At 36.5% G+C, this 22,788-nt stretch overlaps 1 protein-coding gene across 1 annotated transcript in view; it reads left to right on the top strand.

The window, feature by feature from the left end:
* dally (division abnormally delayed protein) overlaps window positions 1-22,788 on the top strand; it is a 165,859-nt gene that overhangs the window by 137,869 nt on the left and 5,202 nt on the right. Inside the window, exon 6 of the mRNA XM_011506465.1 lies at window positions 20,899-21,049. Coding sequence (XP_011504767.1) covers window positions 20,899-21,049 — 151 coding nt within the window. The remainder of the gene's footprint in view (window positions 1-20,898; window positions 21,050-22,788) is intronic.

Raw genomic sequence — 22,788 nt, 5'->3', positions numbered from 1 at the left:
AACTTCCTCTTCCTTCCGTTATTTTGCTTCCCCTATTACTCATCGATCGCCAATGGCAAAGCTCGACATGGAATATGCATCCCGTAGTTATTATTTAAACGGCATGGATTCCGCGTGGGAAGGGAGCCAGCCCATAGGGCGAACCTCGATCTATGTGGTGCCATTGACCCGACGCCCAGCATATCGCAATTACGCAACTTTTTGTTTCGTCTTTCTGTCCTTGGGCATTATTTTTTTTTTTTTTTCAAATTTATTTATTGCTTCTCACGAGGGCAACTTTTTATTTCACTTTTATCTCGTTCATTGCTCGACTATTTATTAGCTTTCGGTCCGAGTTTTTTTATTAGTCTCGAATTTTCCGTACGATACAATGTATCATATTGGATTTTTCAAGCAGTCCAACTGCTGTGCATGTCGCTTAATTTTCTCTTATAAAATCAGGACGAATAGCATTAGAAATAGATCGATGGTCGTAAATATGTATGCCCTCGGCAAATGGTCCAAAAGTTTTAAAAATAATTCGGCAAATAGATTTCAACTCGTATAGGTATTCGTTAGATAAGGAAATGCAGGGAAATCCGCATTGCTTAAGTTGAAGTTGCACAGTATAAATGCCAGTAAGGATACTTTAAGCCATAATCACGTGCTTTACATAACCGCAAAGAAGTCAGCGTCGCAACATTAGCCAATTCATCGCAAATGAAGCCTAAGGGCGCAGTGGACACATGATATTAAATGTTAAATAATAATCTCATTGTATCAAAGACTCGATGGATTTTCATTGTCGAATTTGCTCAGTCGTAAGCGATCGATAAGAAGACACAAGACATAAGAAGTAAAACTCGAGCACACTTTTAATCTATATGGAGGAGTTTGCGCGCGCACTCCGATCGTGTTACTTATTTGTTGAGCCATCGATATCGCCTTCACCATACACCCGTCAGCTAAGATTTCCAAAGTCATTAAGTTAATAGTTACTGTAGGTTAAGAGAGAAGAAAAATAAGCTGTTTCATCCATGCGGGACGTACTTTTAACGTTGCGGGGTGGGTGGATAGTGGTTGCTCGGTTGACGAGGGGCAGGGGAGCCGCGTATCGTTTTTCGTGGCCTGTACATGAAATTTCAGTGTTTGCGGTTCCACGGGTTGAGGATTGGGAGGATGAGGAGGAAAGAAGTTGTACAAGGTTAAATTGCGGGGTTTCCATTTAACGGAAAAATAATGCCGGCGGTGTGTATTCCGAATTTTTTTTTTTTTTTATGCTTTTTTGCTGGATGCGCCTTGCTGGGGAGCAGGAAATTATTTCTTGGAATTCTCTTTGCATTTTTCGTGGTTTACTTGGAAGGAGCGTCGAGTGATTCGATTTGTAATTATCCGTTATATTTACGTTTATATATTAGAAATAAAAACTGTAGCAGCAGTAGCAGTAGCAGTAGTAGTAATAGTAGCAGCAGTAGTAGTAGTAGTAGTAGTAGTAGTAGTAATAGTAATAGTAATAGTAATAGTAGGCTGTCATTCTTTAAAGTTATTGCTAATATTATCTTAATTCTAAACGTTTAGTATTAATACTTACGATTTTTATTCAATCTTATTTGCATAATATAAAATAGACAAATGCAAACATAGAGAATTCGTTTATTCACCGTGAGAGAGAGAGAGAGAGAGAGAGAGAGAGAGAGAGAATAAGAACACGACCATTTTCTATCCGGTATAATTAACATTTATCTTGAAATTTGAACACTTTTGTAATATTAAATTTTAACCATTGAAATATAATGGACATATGGTTTAAGAGGCTCGACAACCAATCGACAAAAGTGCTATAATCTATATTACATTGAATGGCATTAAATATTAATATTATTCGATAAACGTTGATTAAATACAAAAATTGCAAATCCTATGTTTGACTCGTAAGTTTAATTTGAAATTTAATATATTTGGAGCGGAATGAACAGTTTTAGACTACACCGTAAGAGTACTACTACACCTTGAAATTTGATACTTAACGAACATCAGAAAGAATATGGCAGGTTGCCGGTTACATGACCAACTATTTGAAAACTTTCAACCAACAATGTATCTGAATATATAGAACTATTTATTACATTTCATATGCTGAAAACCAAATTTCATTACATTTTTAGCTTCTTCTTTGACGATTATGTTTTTCAATTTCCCCGTACATCCGTCCTTTTCTTGCCGTAAATGTACAAAATATTGCACTTTTTATAAGATATTTGCACAAAACTGACTGGATAATTCACAAAAGATTAGTTAGATAGACAAATTAGACTATATGTGCATATTCTCGATATCAATCACATTGCGATTAGTTAGATAAATTTTTGTTTTTTAATTTCCTATCTCCTATCTATTAGCGTGTATTTAATACTTAAAAATTTATTAAATTCAAGTCCCCTTTAATTATGAATTGGTTAAATCATAAAACGTACAAGTCAATCAAAACAAGTCATTTACTTAACCACATGTATATTGCGAGGATGTATATTGTATAATTATATCTTGTATAGCAATATATTTGAATGCCTCGTCATTTAGAAAATTTCATGTGTAAATATAATTTTTGTAATTTACAAAAGTTTTTCTAATTATATGGTTAATTAAATGCTTATGCTTATCTTACGCACACATCGATTTCGATCTAATCACATTTACTATTTCAATGATTTACGAAATGGCCGTATTAAATCCATAGAATATTATAATTCGATTAATAAAGAGGAGAAAAAAGTCGTTAAAAATCTTATCTGATAAATTGCGATCTTTTTAAAAATATTATCTGATATATTATACATTTGTAGTTATTATTATTATTAGCAATAGACATAATAATGTATAAGGCGAGTGCATTTGCTGAACGCATTGAATCGTTTTTCGTATTTGTAGTGGGAATTATGTGGAGAATTGCGCTTGAGCTTTCCAGATTCCAAGAGAACATAAGACTTTCGTTAAAAAGGTTCGAATAAACAAACAAATATACGTTGAGTACAGTATAAAAAGAGAGAATATAGACTTGAATATTTTGAGGCGAAATTTTAACCTACTTTTGTAGACGTAAGAAATTTGTTATTAAAGCAATAGTGGAATGCAATATTATCAACTATCTAACTCTATGGAATTTTTATTGTTCATATTGTTAAATAACGTAATAAAAAACACACGATATGTACTTTAACACTGCGCTCTGTAGTGTATTGGCGATAAATTATCCTTATCGTTGCAAGTATGTTTATATACTTAATTATTAACATTTAACGTTATCCTTATGCTTATGCTTAGCAGACTATTAAAGAATCTCTGATTTCGCCACGCTTAAATGCAATATTATGCTTTTTATTCGCAATGAAGTAATAAACAATATCTATTATGTGCCAGGTTGTAAGTCCCGGCTTCTCTTTCTAATGAAAATACTCTATCAGTCCGAACGAATAAACGTTGTAAGATTTTGCAAATAATTTGACGTTACAATGAATCATTTATAAATATATTTACAGAAAGGGAATATGTTAATTAAAAGAGGCGAACCTTAAGCTTGACAGCATTTCTCAAATATTCTTATGATTTGTTGAATGAAGTTATATTAAAATACCGACGCTTAACGTCTTATTTATTATGAAAACGATGACAGAAGAGAAAAAAGGTAATTTCTTATCCAAACATAAAATAAAACTTGATAAAGCTTACATTTAATTATTTTTCTCTCCGCGGAGAGCTTATCTTACACTTTTATATATATATATATATATATATATATATATATAAATTCGTATTCCCGCAGTGAATTATGCAATTCAATTAATATTGAAAAAAAAAAAAAAAAAATCTAAGGTTAAAAGGACAATAATGTTAAAATAATGTTATTGATGATTATATTATTTATAGCAATAGCATTAGATTATAATCTACTGATCGAGCGTCAATTGTTTATTGTCATCGATTGGCTATTTTTCAAATAAACATGACAACATAAGCAATTTTTCTCATATAAATTTATAAAAGAGAAAGGGAGGGGAGAATGAAAATTGACATAAAGAAAAACAATAATGCCAGACAGACCGTCTAGCGCTAATGTCGTCGAATCGTCCATTTGTCCTCCAGTCGCACGAGCTGCTCGAAACATTACACATGCAACATTAATGAGAAAAATTGCATGAAGTAATGGTATCCTGCACTCGGGCCGCTCATAATCCTTAATGTTAAGAGTAAACTTTGATTACTTACATGCCATGTGTGTTTGCGCAAATTTTACGCTCTTATGCCAAACGCGTGTGTATGGGTCCGGGTAGGGGAGATGCAACATAACAATGGACAACGCACAGCTTGGCACACACATGGAAGATTCCTTGGCTGAAAGAGAATGAATATCAGTCCAGTGGTGCACTTGCGAATACCGCCGCGCTCTCGTCATAATACATTGTTTTGTTAAGTTTTAAAAGCATCGGGGATAAGTGGGGAAAGAAAGTCTGGAGAAAAAAAAGGGGGATACACGAGCAGACAATTGCACTTCTCGATTTATTAAATTGCAAACAAGGAGAATGAGTGGGAATCGTAAGGTCCTAGCAGAGCTTAAGTGCTAATGAGAGTTCCGTTCCGTTTCTCAAGCCCTCATTTATCCGGATAAAATTAAATAGCGGCTAAAAAGTCGCTACGACAAATCATCGATTGGATACAGCAATGATTAGGAAAACTATAGGGAGAGGCTGTGGAAATATACGACGATTGATTTTTCCAACGAAATTAACGAGGAATGCCAATGCCGCGGCTGCTACCGTTATGATCGCTCGCCGCCCAGGCAGCCGCTCAATTATTTTGAAAATGCTCAACGACCGAGAGGGGGAATCCTTTTTGCGTAAAGGTCTCTACACTCGTATCGGGCAGCCAGCATCGCGAACATCGCTGGCTTTGATTAACGAGGCCACGTGCTAAAGCGATAGCGCTCGGCCAACGCGTCGCCGGACTTTTTTTGTTTGTTGCCAAGGGAGCGACACATCGATATGCCATCGCCGTCGGCCATCGTAAAAAGCGCGTACGAGTGGCAAGCAGAAGGACTAGGCTGGCCATTACCGCGACGCTGGTCCTCCTGGCAAGGATAAGGAGTAGACCGGGTATTATCGCGACGCAGATCCTCGTGGATTCTTCTCGATGGACTTTTGCAAAATTAGACCGCACTCAGGCGCTAATGAGTACGCGATGAGGCAAAAGAGCACAAACCTAAACAAAAAATGTCTATTGGGGTGAGTGAAATCAGGAGAGTTTCGCAGACGTGCTTCGACGCGACGAATTCTCACTCCGTCGGGTGATTTTCTTCTTTTATCGCGAAGCCGAAGGAGGGGCGGACAATGGCTTCGATATTTCTAGGGCTTGGAAATTTCAAATGGGAAGATTTTCCCTCGTATAAGGCTACTCTCGCACTTTCTAAATGAATTTTCACACTTATTGGGCTGAGTGGGCAAGATATTCGAATATCCTTTTAAAAAAACAAAAACAAAAGAAATAAAATAATCTCGACACAACACCAAGATTGATCGAGCTATTTTTTTTTTTTTTTTTTTTTTTTGAAGACCATTGCCGCGTAAGGCAATAAATTTTAACTTTCTTATTTAATAAACGAAATAATGATTAACGAAAGATCTTCGTCTATTGTCTTATGTCCTTCTATAATCTACCTCGCAACGTTTTACAATACATATCTTATGATGTGTGGCAATTATTCGTCGTTTCCAGTTCAACGTATAGGGTAATAATCAATAAGTGGAGTATGATATTGCGATAGTAATCGTATTATTCAATCAGTATTGTTTTATCAACGCTGTTATATTGATTTATACGTTTATTTTCGTTGCTTTTGTTTGCATTTAACTTGCCAGTTTAATTCATAATAATGGCCCGAAAAATCTATAATGATGAATGGCACTGAATTTTCTTTCTCTACCCAAATTCACGTACAAATACACTTATGAATTATCATATTAAATGTTTATAAATATAAATTGATCCTAATGATTGATTGTTATGGTAATTAATCGTATAAATTAATCGTAATTAAACGACTGAACATTTGCTTATTATATTATGACGACAAATTAGTTTCTCGAGCATTATTATTAAGAATCTCGTTTCACGTTGTAATAATTAAAATTTACATATTAACAATATTTATTACCATCCAAGTAACATAATAATATTGCCTATTTAAAGATAATAGTGCGCAGAATGTATATCTTACGAAACACAATAAGAGATTCCCTCGTTTCTATCAGTTATTTGTTATTATAAAATGAAATAAAATATTTTATCGCATAGGTTGTGGCGATCGTTGGTAAAAGAAACCGACGAGCGCAAAATCCAATAAAATAAATATACAATTCAAATAAAAACAAAAAACAAATACAAAAACAAAAAACAGATAAAGAGTCGTGTGCATATGTGCTAGCCGGTGTTGATGGGTCGCTATAAAATGGTAAATTTGAGGTGAACCGATGGTAGATAGTAGTCCATTCGGTATTTTAACAACTGTGAACGTAACGAAACGCATATTTTAAATTCAAAGTATTAATTTGAGATTTGAAAGGGAATGGCACATAAAGGTGAAATGAGTCATCAAAAATCAATGGCAAAAAGAAAAGGAAATTTTTAACTACTTTTTTAAACATTCAGAAAATATTGCTTTTACAAAATTTTCTGGAATTGCCAATATGCCTTGAAAATGCTTAATTCCAATTAAAAGAAATTTTACCGTAGGAAAAGAACAAAAAAATATGAGGAAGAAAAAAGAATGGTGGTGGGGATTTGGGTTGGCGGTGGAGGGGGAGGGGGATGTGGGAATGGGGTAGGGGTAATTGGGGGGGAGGGGGGTGCAGGTAACTGTAACATATAATCTGCAAAGGCTTAACTAGCAATTTATATTCATTGCAACTATAAATTACAGTTTTAGTTGGAAATAATTTTTTTACGAAGTAATTCATTGGAGATTAAAATAATTTTACTTATTCTTAAGCGTTGACCAATAAATATAACATTTTACAAAATTACTTTTACAAAGTCATTAATAGCAATTTAATATTCATCGGGACGAGTATCAGCCCCGTTCCTTTTCAAAAATGAAGCAATTTACATTTAAATAATGCTTGTTAATCCTAATGCGAATTTTCGGCGGCAATCCAAAATTACTCCCAATCGATAATCATCAGAGCCTATCGACGTCACCAATGCCAATGTCGACAAACGGAGTATCCATCGACTCGCGCTCGGTCCATATTAATTGCATGCCGACGGCCCTCGGGAGACACCCGACAGAGTTTTCGCATTCAAGGAAACCTGTCCCCTCCTCCCGGCCATTAATAATCCATCAGCCTGAGCATTTGGTGTAGAGGCTCTCGGGGACACGAGGACACGACTAACACACGAGGAGGCCAATTAATATCGGCGCCCGCGCGCGCGAGCAAATTCAAGAACGCGTGACGTGGCGTGCGTCAGCCGTCAGGTGAGATAGAGGTAGCGAGATAGAGAGGGTGTTTGTGAGAGAGAGAGAGAGAGAGAGAGAGAGAGAGAGTGATGTGAGATGGGCGAAAGGCCAGGAGGACCTAGGGTGACTCCGTTGATTAGAAAACCCGGGGAAGCGACGTCCCCTCGGTGGCAAAATGGCCGAGCTGAAAAATGAGCGTCACGCGCGCCTCCCGGTGTGCTTGGCTTTTAATTTCGCGCGAGGCATCGACGGGGCCACGCTCCCGTTATTACCTCGCATTAAGCAAATATCAGGCGTCCTTTCATCTCGGCGATGCCTCGCCAGTCGTGCACTTGATCATGAGAACTTGGCACTGGGAGGCCCATTTTTATGGGGCGACCCTTTAGTCACGGGCAGGGCTTAAGCTTGGCATCGTAACCACAATAATACCTGTAATAACTCCAAACGCGGCTTGCCAGTCTAGGGTTTCACTTGCAGCCGATCGACTTTAGAGTTGAATAATGCCTCTCTTCGTGCGTGTAATAATTGCCCCGGAAGTTCGGAGATAGTAGTCGAGCATCGGATATTTAATGCCATTAGTATGTTGGTAATTTTCTACATCTCGTTGGAAGTTTAACTGCAGCCTGACGCAATAGTTTTGTAATATAATCTTGGGCCAGACGTATTAAAGTGCGATTACTCGATGAGAAAGCTTTATCGAGCTAGATATATTTAAGAGTGAGATAGTGAGAGAGAGAGAGAGAGAGAGAGAGAGAGTGAGAGAGTGAGAGAGACCCTTTAAATTATCTATCTAACATTTCACTTTGGAATATCCATACAATAGAGTTTACGAATGAAATGCACGCGCACACAATGTATTCGGATCAATCACTGAAGCTCAAATGAATGCGCATAAGATTTTGATGATCGTTCGAAATTCGTCGTTCTGGCTTCTCGTTACGTCAACTGCATCGATCACTCGTCTTCGTCTTAATTAAGAAATTCTTTTACAAAAAGAATCCTTTTGTCCCGCAAGGATATTGCTATTCATAGGATGCTGGAATTCCCATACATTATCAAATCGAAATAACTCTACGCTCTGGGCTTCGGTCTTCTTAACTTAAAAGATTCCAGGAATTTTTTCAGTAAACAGTGAAGAGAAAATACAGTCGCGTTAATTTCGAAAAAAATAGTGGCGCGTGCTATGTTCCCTTTCTTCCTTTCACCAATTTAGACCTTTTACACCATTGCGTTATGCCTAACTTGCTGCCTTCCTCTCACCCCCCCCCCCTCCCCTCCCCACACACCGCTCGTCCTTCCCACTCACGGACACCACTCGGGACGTCATCGCGATCCCTTCTTGACGCTTTTACTTGATTTTGATCGTTTGGTCGTTGCACCTGCAGTCCTCTCCACATATACACGCAAATTAATTCGCGATCAACAGGCCTTGCTGACTGACAGGCGCGCAAAGGTTTACGCCTTAAGGATCATTAGTGCAATGCTTTAAAATCACGTATTAAGATTAATGTAAAGATAATTAGGAACTGTAAATAATTTTTAGCTCACATTTTTGCATTCACATTCTTACGTTCAATTAATTATTGTGAGTCTGTGCATCGTCTCCTCATGATTATTTCCCAATAACATATGACACGTCAATGTCTAATGGCATGTTGACTATCGAGCGTAGCTATCGTAACGATACGATAACCTTCCAAGCTACAAAAGATATTATACATCATGGCTTAGGTCGTCTATTTACCATTCCATTACTTTAGATTTTTATATAGGAGAGAGGCAATGCGTATACCTTAGCTTAAATAATCACTGAAAAACCTGTGCTCGAGCGGCCTAAATACGTCGATTTAATACTCCACGTTCGGTCGTTCTATCAAATCCAGAACAACAATACAACGCCGTCGACACTTATTAATTAATAAAAGTCGCTTCGGACTAAAATGTGCGCGCTTACACGCTCCTCCCAACCGTAAACTAAATATTCTAAGATCTACGTGTATAAAGGAAAGAAAATAACTCGAATCTATTTAGAGTCCCTTGAACATTAATGGTCCGAGGCGGCAAAGGCATGAAACGCCGGAAACGACGACGACGACGACGACGACGACGACGACGACGACGACGACGACGACGACGACCTCATGGAATTTCATAAATTCTTGATTGCGTTGTTGAGTTCTTCCTGTTTTGCTCGGCTCGCAAACCGATGATAGATGAACATACATTTTCTTCTAGTTTTTTAAAGGTTGCAAAAGTTTTGTTCAAAAATGCTTTATGATATTATTGACTTTTATAATTACACTATTATCATCGTCTTACGATTTCAATTGATTATCAATTATATACCGCTGCTGGTTATACTTTGTTTATAACTAAAAGACAAAAAAAAAAAAAATAATAAAGCACAAAAGAAAATCAATGTAACAGAAGAATAAATAAAAATCAATTGATTTACATTTACATTCAATCTTTCGTATAAATAGTTTTTTCTTTATCATTATTAACGATGAATATTAGGCAAAAATATTAGGCAATAAATAATTGATATTATTTGCTCGTTATTTCATTTACATAATAAGATAATTCAAATCATTTTTAAATATAGTAAGTCGACTGGCTTCGTGAAAATAAAACAGAAAAAAAGAAAAAGATGAAAAACTATACTGATAGCGGAACATTTTTCATTTGAAAAAAAAATAAATAAATAAATTATTTAGGAATGTACTCTCATATTGTATTTGTCCATGAAAAATCTTCCAATTTAATTAAAATCATTCCCTCTTAAATATTATTTCGTTTACTTTAAAAAAGAAATTTCATGTAAAAATCTCGCAAATCTTTCATTGAGCTGACGTTCAAAAGATATACGTATGCAAAGTTTTTACATCATTAAACAAACTCGTGCGGCGTTCTTATATAAACAATAATTTTAATTTCGTAAAATAGTTATTTCTAATTGCCTTTTAATTCATTTATATGCCTTTTAATTTATTTTATAAATTAAGTAATACGCATCCTTTATTAATCAGAGTGCGCAAGCACTTGAACATTTTTAGATATTAAAATTCATGTTAAAGCATAATTTTTCATTACTATACACCACGAAGGAAAGTTTTTTTGTTTTGTTTTGTTTCTTCTTCTTAAACTCTCGTATACCTTTAGCTTAAATCTTCGTTTTTTTTTGTTTTTTTTTTTGTTTTTTGTTTTTTTTTCTGGCTGAATTTTATGTATCATTAAATTTTTATAAAGAGTTTGATCAGAACTGAAAACCTATAAAATTATGCACAAAAAATCAAGAATCGAAAGCCTCATTCCCGAAGCGCCTATTTTATTCCTTATCGATAAATAAATGACACGATAACGACAAAATTATTTTTCAAAATCCTAAGTATGGCAAACAATCGAACGCGCTCAACCTTGATTATCCTGAATAATTTTAAGATGAAGCATAAAGCATAATCACAGTATTAGGAGGGAAAAGTATAAAACCAAATATGTCCCATCCAATCATAATTCAATAATGAATTTCCGTTCCATTGTTCAGCTTGACAATGAAAATTCAGGATTCCAGAACCATATACGTGTATGCCGAAGTGCCGTCATTTGTTTGCGCGTAAAGCAGCGATTCCGCAGCGCACTGTGCATCGGTTATGTTATGCCTAAGACAAAGACAGACACGTCCCTCTCCCAGCAGTATCTCCCGAGTGATTTCTCCAGATAGACGCGGCAGGTGTGGCTATAATTATAACGCTGGCACGTATCCGAGGAAATGAAGGGAGAGCATTACAAAGAAATCTTCAGTACTCAAAAGAAACGGATGAAGAAGGTAAAGATGCAGTCGACGAAAGTGAGATATAAGTGTGCGAATACTTATGCATTTGCTTGAGGTTTAAGGTGGAAAAATGTTATCGTTCAGGGATGAAATATATCATGCGTCGGATTAAATACATTTTTATGGCCACGAAGACGCTGTCTTGCCTTATCAGAGCCTCTATCTTTTTTATTCCTCTTCTTCTTGTTCTTCTTCTTCTTCTTCTTCTTCTTCTTCTTCTTCTGGCGATGTAAAAAAAAAAGAAAGAAAACACCAACAAAATTTAAGATTCCGCGATGTTGGCAGGTGATGTGCGTGTATCCTTTATTATTTTTTTCTTTCTGCCCTTTTGTTGGCTCTTATTATTTGTGCGATTCAACCGAGATTTGGCTGCTCTCGCGCTTTCAAACAATGAAGTTCATTGGTAAGACGAGATAATTTTAGATTTGGCAGTCTCGCCTAAAGTGAAAATAAAAACGATCTTAAGTATTTTTTTACAATAAATTTAACGCTGTTTTCCAAGCGCGCCTAGGGTGCTCAAGCCTTGGATCTCTCAAGATTCAAAGAAAATATTGAATTTCATGAATTATGTTGTGTTTGAATTTTTAATTAGAAACGACTACCCCTTTGATACTTAAAAATACATATTATTTCTTTGAGGCGTTATTATAAAAAAAAAAATAATAATTCCAATAAATAATTCGTCTCGTAACGAAGTTTCACAAGTTGCGAATTACTTTTTATGAACTTTCTAAATAACTGTCTAAGCTTTTCGTCAATTACTCAAATTGATATATTTTAGCTTTTTATTATATTACTATGATCAAGTTATAGATCAACGTAGCCAGAAGCCAGAAAAGCCTGCTAAACATACCCAATGTATTTATCAAAAAAAAAAAAAAAAAAAAAAAAAAAAAAAAAAATCCATATTAACGATTCTTACCATTACGACGAGCAATAAATAAAACTCCACGAAATGTTATTAGAATCGACGAACAATACAATGGCAATTAAAAAGAATTATGTATAGTGTCAATTAACACGAGTCGTACATCCATCGAGCAAAAGAAGTTGAAGGTTGACGCTTGGTGTGGCTATACATGCACTTAGTGCGCAAGAAAAATGAATGAAAGCGACGGGAAAAAAGGTGTTTCAATTGCAATGTACGTATGAGAGAAGAAGGAGAAACAGAAAAAGCAAGAGAGAAATATTGCCCGAAGCAATTGCGGCAAAAGAGAGACAGACGGAAGTAAAAAGTTGCATACTCGCGTTTCAAGTTGAGCTGCTGCAGATGTTCGCAACGACTTTGACTTCAATTACGGCTCTTTCTCCTTTATTCTCTTGCTCTCATCTGCCATATTCCGTCTATCGCAAAATCACACTCGTCCTCTTTGTCTCTTAAGCATTTTGCGTAATGTTGCACGTACAAGAGCTGTTTATTTGAGATTATTTTTTATCTAAATGAGCAATGAGTTTTTGCTTATCAATTACCATAAGAATGTACTTCCTCTCATTCGAGCTTCGAGCACGAGAAATTAGAAATAAGAAAGTCTTTTGTCATATAATAAGTCAGTTTGTATTTATTAATATTCTAAATTACTTACATAGTTTCCATAAACGTAGTTTGTATATTCTTTTAAATGGCTTTCTCTACGAAAGTCATATTACTTCATGTTACTTTTCTTAGTATTTTATTCTAATTTATTCAACCGTCTAAATATACTGTGTCAAAGGGTGGAATTTGAAAATCTTAAAATTCATTAGAAAATCTAAAGCCGAAGCTTTGAAAATTTAAATGCGATGAGTGATAAATGTTCAATTTTAAACGATACACGCCCGATTTTCCATCTATTGAATCGATATTGTCGTATAAATATTTGGAAATCGCTGCACAAAAGTCGCGTTGGTAAAATTAATTTAACTACCTGCGGATTATGACATATTACCGAATACACATATTACCGAAATAATATGCAAAGTATTTATCCTTACGCAAGCATGATTTAATAGTCTATTCCCTTATATTTTACTTTATATTTGAAATTTTTGTAATTCCCTTCCCGTTTAAATTATCAACCGTCGAAACTTGGAAAATCCTTCCGTGAAAATTGATTATGTAATGGAAGGAAAAACATTAGAACGCAATACCAATATACGTAAATTCATGATAATCAATCATATTAGTCTGATTGCAAAGTTCCCGACCTTTAATGCTCATTTAATGTTTTGGCTTCTGTCTTCGCGATGTCTCTAACATTAATTATGTTAAGTTAATTGTGGTAGGATTATGTATTTCAAACAAGTAATTTATTAATTTTTTTTTATAAATATACAAAAATTGGACAGACGAAATTTTGTTATCTAATAAAGAAATTACAGTTGAGGGAGAATTTATTGAATTTTTTTAAAGCTTAAATTATTATTATTATTGTGACAGAGAATTTTTGAAAGAAGTAGAGTTACATTTTGTTATACGCCAGAAGCAAGACGGACAATTGAATAAATAAATGTGCAGATATTATGAAAGAGAGATTGTCGAATATAAATTTAAAAATTTTATTCAATTTGTTTTTTCTCGCATTACAGGATAAACTGAATATTTGTTTGTCCGTCGACGAATCTTGGCTTCCTTGATTTACTTGGGTGAAAATATTTAATCTGGCAGAAGTCAGTCTTTCTAAGTTGGTCGAAAGTCTGGCAAAAAAAAGTGCCTACAGTCACTGCATTAGAGTGTAATCACAATTGCAAAAAGAGCATCGTTCACCGTAATATCTGAACTAGCCTAAAAGAAAGTCTAGAAAAAATTATTCTTTCAACATTCATTTTCAGAATATTCCTGCACATAAACTGAAAAATAAAAAATGATTATTAAGAAGAGTCCATCAGTTAATTATCTATTTCAAAGATAAATAACAGTTGAGATAAAAATTTAATTAATTATTTCTCGAGGATGTATTATTTCATAGACTTTTAAAAAATTTATCGAAGATTATGAAAGCGAAAATCGATTGTATGTTTAAAATATTTAATTAATATTTCTAGTAAATTAAATATTTTTCAAACGGATAAGATATTCCCAACATATATGCAAGGAAAATAACGTTAATTTACGAGTTAAATGAAAATTCCAGGACTGTAAATGTGCAGTAAGTGATATAATTTTACAGTAAATTTTAAGAGCAATCTCAAGCATACGGAATATTAACATGTAATTAAAGTAAGGCAAAGGATAACCAATGATTTTTATTATTATTTATGTTTTATGTTTTGAGAGATAAGAACTAATCGGTTCTTTAGATTTATTTTTTTTTTTTTTTTTTTTTTTTTTTTTTTTTTTTTTTTTTTTAACAAAATTTGTAAAATTAAGCATTTTATAATAATAAAAACATATTTAAAACTATTGTTCTTGCTGTTACTGTGACTTTTCGAAATACAACAAATTAGCCATCAATGCCATTAATATTATACAGACATAACTTAAGCATTAAATTAGCTAATAAATAGAACCTCGGAAAAAAAAAAAAAAAAAAAAATACAAGATACAATTGAAAAGTTATAAGTAGGCCTATTTATGTAAAAATGAATAAGAAAATTCTTTGGAATTTCGAAAGCTTTTCATTGTTCAGCTTGAAAAAAGTTGTCTACTGTTCCAATTTCCGAAATTAGCACATTGGAGAAAAAATTATTTCTTTGTTCAGTAAATGTTTCATTTTCTCCATTATTACCTGACTCTCTGCCTCTACTTGTCTTTTCCTCCGCGCCTCCACACACACACGCACACACTCTCTCTCTCTCTCTCTCTCTCTCTCTCTCTCTCTCTCTGTGTATCTTTTTTCCCAATCACTATTCCACGCCGGTCGCCTTCCTCTGTCTTTCACTTAATTAGCCCCGCCTGGTCCAGCTCTATTCCTGTTCCATCGGACTTTCTCCCATTTTCGAGGATGGTAATGCTGCTATTAGGGCAAATTATCAAGATTTAATAAGCATCGAAAAGTTATCCTGTGCACTAAATGTGCTAATGTTAGCCACCCTCGAGATTTACACGACACGACAAAAAGGATAATGCATATCCTGCTTTTCCAGTATATCGTATATTCGATGGCGCCAACTGGAATCCTTAGTTCCATCCAGTGTTGATTACTTGTACTTTATCTGGGTAAAAAGTCTCTTGTACGCTGTTTTTATAGAAAATAATTCAAACAATATATCAGATAAAATCTTCTTCCAAATTGATTATCAAATTTAAATGAAAATTACTCATGCCAACTCAATTTACGTTCAATCCTAATTGGACAAAATATTCAAAGTATTTAATATATATATATATATATATAAGGAATATGGGATACCTTCGTTCGAACAACAATTTGAACATTTTTTAAGAGAAATTTGCAACAGTAACTTTTATGAAGGAATACCGAAATTTGACCTCTTTCCAAGCAAAATTTTTCCTTTTTATTATTTAGTGACAAATGTCATAATAATGTTCCCAACATTAAAAGATTGTACAACGGCAAATGGTATACGATCTTAAATCAAGGAGATAATAAAGGTTTTTATCTTATATAGTGGTAGTTGATTTGGCAAAAAAGTTCTCTGTCGATAAGGATAAATTTCACTTTCTTCTCAAATTAATTTTCAAATGTGAAAGTTACTTTGAAAAATGTGTCAAAACTTTTAAAAGCTTATTTTATTTCAATTACAATAAAATTATGTAAAAGTTGAGACTCATTCGATATAACTTTCTTCCTTTTTCTCACTAACTGCACTTAAATAAAAGCTCAAAAATATAAGGATTAAATGTTTTATCTAATCTTAATCCAATTAATGGATAAAATATCATAAAATTGAATTGGAATAAACCAGATATTCATTGGAAATACAATAATTAATCTCGCATCGAAGTTTCGTTGTTAATTATTAATTTTGTTCAGACTTTGTATTTGTAGTTGTAATTTTACAGTCTTGCGGAATTTAATTATAATATCTGCATTATTTTAAATATATATCGTAATTTGTAATTCGTTCGTGTATTAAAAGTTTTTACCGTTCGAAAAAAAAAAAAAAAAAAAAAAAAAAAAATTCAATTAATTATAAATAAGATAGGAACTAATTTTCCATTTTAAAACAAATATTAAACTATATGTCGTAAAATAAAATAAATATTAAAACGCAAAGAAAACTTTATCACCGCACCAAAGACTAACTAAATATATCTTGGACGTTTTAATTTTTTTTTTTTTTTTTTTTTTTTTTTTTTTTTTTTTGGCTGATGTCTCTTAAATAAACATGACGTTTGCTTTTTCTTTAATTGCCATATAAATATTATATTTTTAAATATTCAAACCTACTACTATAAAGCATCTACTATAAAAACTGAAATCATTATATCTTCTCTCTCTCTCTCTCTCTCTCTCTCTCTCTCTCTCTCTTATATCCACAATTAAACGTAATTATCCACTCTTTGATTTATCACAATCGTATAATACAATATCGGTAAAAATAGCCGACCACATCTTTACATAATTAACACTGAACTAGGCAAGCTACGCTTTATTTATAATATTAAGTGGCACTAATGATATCGCGATAAGATGAACATTTGGGATTTGTCTTTGGGACACGGAACGAGCGAATCATCGAGATCGCCAGTGTCGCGCGATTGTCGTCTCATTTTACCCAACGAACGTCATCGTTCTTGCCATTATAGACCTATAGATGACGCAAGCTCGTCGAGTTGCAAAAATTAGGGAATAATTCGTCATCCCTCGGCCTCGAAACCGCGAGCTGCGTTAAACTGCCAGGACCAAAATCTCGGGGGGACACTTTCGTGTTGTGCGAGAGTCATGAACGCCACTGATGATCCTTCGGTCAAGCGGCTGCTGCTCGTGTAACTGCATCAGGGACTCCCAGCATCTGGCTACGGTCCAGCGACGCACGTGGGTACTTTCGTCCGAGGGGAAGGACGAAGTCGCGAGAAGTTGGATCTGCTGCATCGAACTGCGGATGAAGTGGTACACATTTTTTTGCCACGGGAGATGGACGAGAGATTTTCGTTTTCGCTTCGCGTGAGCCGTGGCGGGAGATTGATCGTTATGCTTCGATTAAATGCTAGCGACGATGCGGCACTAGCTCGCTTGGAACTCTGACGCAATCAAATTCCCGTACCGCAAGTAGGCCTTGAGTTGAGTTTTTCATGTATTGTGCTGTTAAGCCGAGGGCTAGAGGACTAATTACCCTGACTTTTTGCCTCGTTTTTTGATTTTCTCTAGCGTGACAATTTTCCGATCGTCCTCATCCTCCAATCCCTCGATTTTCCATTACTATATATCTATATATGTGCTCTGTAAAATGATTTCGTTAATCATGATTTTACATTTCGAAAATCGCAACGGAGCTTTTCAAACCCAAGCGATATAGTAGCGTGGCTCGTTATGTTCCTTATTAATTATGAAAAAGCGGTGTATTTCGTATTAATTCAAGCCGCACCGCGGAGTCTATTTACTATTGCCGACAATGGCGCTTTAAAATCTGCTTTAAATTTATTTAACGAGACATTTGGAAAATTTATTTAGCCTATCCGTTTGCTTAATGAGTTCGTCGACCTAGAAGACGCGACTTAATTAAATATTCAATGTCTCCTGATCCCTCGATCCTCAAAATTAAATTAAAGCATAATATTAGAATAGCTAGGAGTTGCAATTGCGGGCTTACTTCCCAAGTTCCTTAGGCTTTATATGCTCCAGGTATATCTACTACCTTCGGCAAAGTTTCCTCGTTTGACATATTCGTGGAGATGTCATTTAAGGCGAGTTGAATTTTTAAGGATACCAGACAAAAGAAAAGTACCTTGACAAGTAGTTGCGCGCATATTGCATCGATGTATTGAGATATTGCGGTACAGCGATATGACAATGTATAGATGCATGGAATATTCGATGGAATGATCGATCGCCGCCGCCATATTAGTCGACTTAAAGCCACGAGACCTAAACACTACGTACGACCTCTTTCAAAAAGCCAATGTCACCCTGTCACGTGGCGCGTAAATCATTTTCGGTGAAAGCCGCGCGACCAATATGTCACCGATTCCCTCTAGAAATTATCCCCATCCTCCGCTCCACCGCTACCTTCTACCACGGCGCAATGCAGACCTCTTATTTTCTGTCTTGAAGCAAATTGACGCGTATTGACGTAATTTCGCTCCCGAAAGGCGTCCACTTTATTATATTTTAAGCCGCCCGGAGTGCAAAACGAGGAGGTATAAAGGAAAGCGAAGGGGAAAAAATGGGGGCGAGGCGGGAGGGGTACCGCATAATCGATTTCCAATTTTATTTCTGCACTCGAAGGCCCAGGTTTTTCCCTCCCTTTCACTTCACCAACCTCAACACACGCGCGCGCGCGCACACACACCTCCCTACCGGTCCCTCAACCCCACCTCATCCCGCCCTAGCAATTCAATGCGATGTTAACGGCCACCGCAGACGCTTCGAAACAATCGCTCTCATTTTTAACGCCAGAAGTCACTTATAATGCATTGTCGCGCGCATGCAATGTTGAAAAATGCATTTATTTACCTTCCTTTCTGCGATACTGGCCACTTGGAGGTTTGCATTTTGCCGGGAAATTACGATTGCCGTCTTCTCCCATACCGGGCAATTAAAGTGTCACGCGCCTCAAGAATGGAGCTTCGAGGGGGAAAAAAAAAAAAAAAAAAAAAATTTCCTCGCTCATGGCCAGGAAAGTGGGCAGGGTGGACGGATTGTCTTTTAATGATCACGACGGCTAGGCGATGGAATTACCGTTTCGGCTCGCGTTACATTATGGCGATGGGGCGGGGGACGGGATGATGGCGCAAGCGCGGCTCGACCAAAGTCTCTCGGCATTGGCAAACGAGTGAGTGCTGACATCGTGGCGAGATAGTCCCGCGCGATACCGAATGTCTCCCGACAGAAAAAGCAAACGTAAAAAAGAGAGCGCCAACAATGAGGAAGTAGGATCGACGAGGGCAACGGCCAAAGGACTTGGCTTCACCTGTTATTATCGAAAGCCCTCGAAGCTGCGAGACGGAGACAGACAATCGCGTTTAAAAAAAATAATAGGATTTGCCGTTGTTCTTGCTGGCGCGTGCGGTTGTAAAAGCCCCGAGGGGGATCATCGCGGAAGGGTGATTTAGCGCGGGCTTCTTCGTGTTTTGCGATCGCTGAGAGCAGCCGTGAGTCGTTCCGATTCATTGGCTAGACAAACGCGCTCAAAAGTGCCCTCGAAAATGGTATCGAGGTAGAGCCGAGAGCGGATTGGTCAAGTTCCTCGGGGATTATCGTTAAGATCCGATTGTGGGGTGGGAGTGGGAGGAGGAGCCGATACCACCGGTAAGAGGGAAGAGGGGCACACGGACACATTGTATTATTGAGCTAAGCGTAATGTGCGATCTCTAGCTCTCTTTTATCGTCAAAGTTTCGTCTTACGTGGGCGCATTCTTGAATCGTCGAGTGTGAAAGTTAAGCGGATCGATGGCGCTTATTTTGCTCCTTCGTCTCGAGAAAATGAGGCTGAAATCATCTAGTTAAGCGAACCGGTGTGAATGCGAGGGAGTCGGAGTTGACGGTAATAGCGTTCGCTATCCTATTGCCTATCTCCAAGAGGAGTCGAACGTTGGAATTTGCCATTGTCTAAATATTGTTTTCGTTGGGTTACTCGTGGACAAGGCAAGAGTGCAATGAACCACTTCGATCGACGACGTTGAAGCTCCGCGGTGAGGTCGAAAACTGTCGGGAAAGCATCGGTCTTTCCGTCCATTCGTTCCATTGCCATTGGCCAAATGGTCGATAATGTAGCGTAAAAGAGATCCGAATGATATAATAGAATATCGATTTAAAAGAAAAAAAAATGAAGAAAAAAATAACTTTTATATCTAAAGCCGTAAATCGACTTACAAACTCATTTTATGGTACGGAAATCCGATGCCAAGTAATCAGCACAACAGCGATCGATGTGCGTTTAATGATTTTGCTCCGTCAACAAACGACTCGTTTGCGCCAGTCGTATTTACGTTGATAAATAGTGGACAATCGTTTGTTCAAGCTAACTTTCCAATGTTTCACGAATCGCCAAATGATCGAAACTTATAATTAGAAAACAATTCGAGCGCTTTCAAAAGTGAAGGATGGAGACATTCTTAATAAATCCACTTAACTCCTCTCTTGCTCACTTAGCTCCTCTCCCTTTCAATATTTTAATTCAATTTATTGCTGCAATTCTACAAACAATCGTTCCTTACATTAAACCCCCCCCCCCCCCTCCCCGCCCGGCCCCGGCCACGGCCCCGCGCTATGTGTAATTCACATATAAATGTTGGGTAAGTTTGGTAATTGAAATATCCTTAATAAAATAATAGTAAATGTAGATGAAGCAGTAAGAAGTTGATTGGGGCTTTCTTGTTTTTTACATTGATAAGCAAAAAGAAATAAAGAAAGAAAGAGAACAAGATTTAACGCTTTAAAATGCTCGTTATAATTTATTCCTTATTTATTTATTTATTTATTTATTTATTTATTTATTTATTTAATTATTCAATCATTTAATTCAATTTACGTTACAGATATGCCAAAACGGTCGTGGATTCTAGTTTAATCTCACAAAGATACAATCCAGAATTCACGTTTTTGGCAACGGGTCCAAATGCAGAAAATAAAGGCTACGTCAACGCAAATACCAGTGTGCTTATTGACCAACTGAGACATATCGATCAGGTGAGATGACCATTATTGTTATTGTTGTTCTTGTTCTTGTTACTGTTGTAGTAAACAAAAATTATGGTAAAAATATTTTCCAAGCACAGCAGTCGTATAATAAATCTAATTGTCTTATTTAAATATACGAAGAGCATAAATCGTCGGTTATTCGAGATTGAATCGAAACTCGTGTCGTGTGACACTAGTACATACCCACGGTCCACAATTCATAAATAAACGGTAAATTTGCATCCAACGTACAGCCTAATTAATTTCTAATTGAACATAAAAATAATGTGACCGGCCATTAATAGGAGCGCAAACCATATTTACTTATATCGCTAGCCAATTAATAAAGCTTGGTCCGATAAAAGTCTCGAAAATAGATTAAGCGACAATATCGAGTGAATAAATAGATTATCAAGCGGAAGATACTCGACTGTACGTGATCGACATAACGGCCGATTAAAATCACCTCGATCTGTCGAGCGTACCATCCGGTGGTCCATTCTGTTAACCTCCCCGCCCATCCTACTACTCCACAGTCGCACGAGCCCAGTAGGCTAAAACTCGGGCAAATAAGCAGCGGGGGAAAGGCGCGTGTGGATATTCTGCGGGTGATTAGGTCTGGCGGTTAGTCCTGGCGAGAGTCGGTGAGGGTGTGATCGAGCGACTGAACCAAGTCGTGGCGGGAGAACGAGAGGGCCGAACGCCTCCGGAAACTTCGACTCCCTTGGATAAATTACTCGTGCCGAGTGGCCCCCGCTTCCTCTCCTCCTTCACCTAACAAACTTACAGTTGAGATACTTAGTCGCGAGTAAGTCCCGCGGGCCGTTCCACTTAGCTCGTCTTAATTCACGGAGACCAAGTGCGTTCAACTATTGTTATTCGCCACGGCGGGACTCGCTAAAGGTCAAAGCAAGGGACGCGTATGCGGGCGTGCGAGGTTGCCGAATGGGTTTCTCGATGAAATCCTCTTCCTCTTTCCTCCTTCCCTCCCTTCCCACCCACCCCACCCACCCCCCCCTACCCCGTGTGTCGGAAGAGTTAAGTAGATGAAAGTTCGAGCGATGTTCAAGAGGGGCTGCAACGGTGCTCGAGCGAATCGACAGTGCCAGTTTTAAAAAGAATTTTACCAGAATTATTAATGACTATTTCTATTTTCCGTGCATTTACACTTGGAGCTTTTCAATATTTGCGAAACATTTATTTTCGGAATTTGGAACGTTCGTCCCTCGCCTTTAGTTCGATAATAAAAATCCTACTCACGGTTTTCCACGACATTGACTCGATAACACCTTACGCATACCTCAATATCAATATACGTGTGTGCGCACATACATGTTTTATTCAATTGAACGTCGGCTATAAATGCTACTTTGTACTAGAGATTTCAATTATTTTTTTCTTTTTTTCTCTCACAAGTTCTCAGCTCAAGGAGTTGCTCTTTTTTCACTTTACAACTCTATGGTGAATATTGTCGATCCGATTTTCTTCATTAATTATTGAATGGTGCCTAAGGAAGACAAGCGTCTAAGGAAGTTAAACAGTCTATCCAGCCAAATCTCTACGACTTTAATTTTAATAATGAATTACATATAATCATTGGATGGATTTATACTAGTACGGTTAAAAATTTTCCTAAATCAAAGGCTTAATTTGCATTAAGCCTCGGAAATGTTTTTAATTTATTATTAAACGTTGCTCACCGTAGCATTAAATTGGAGAGGGCGGGGGGGGGGGGGATTTTTGGTTTT

This window comes from Ceratosolen solmsi, unplaced genomic scaffold, assembly GCF_000503995.2.
Source record: "Ceratosolen solmsi marchali unplaced genomic scaffold, CerSol_1.0 scaffold7, whole genome shotgun sequence".
Classification (NCBI taxonomy): domain Eukaryota; kingdom Metazoa; phylum Arthropoda; class Insecta; order Hymenoptera; family Agaonidae; genus Ceratosolen; species Ceratosolen solmsi.
This window is presented reverse-complemented; position numbering and strand designations above follow the sequence as displayed.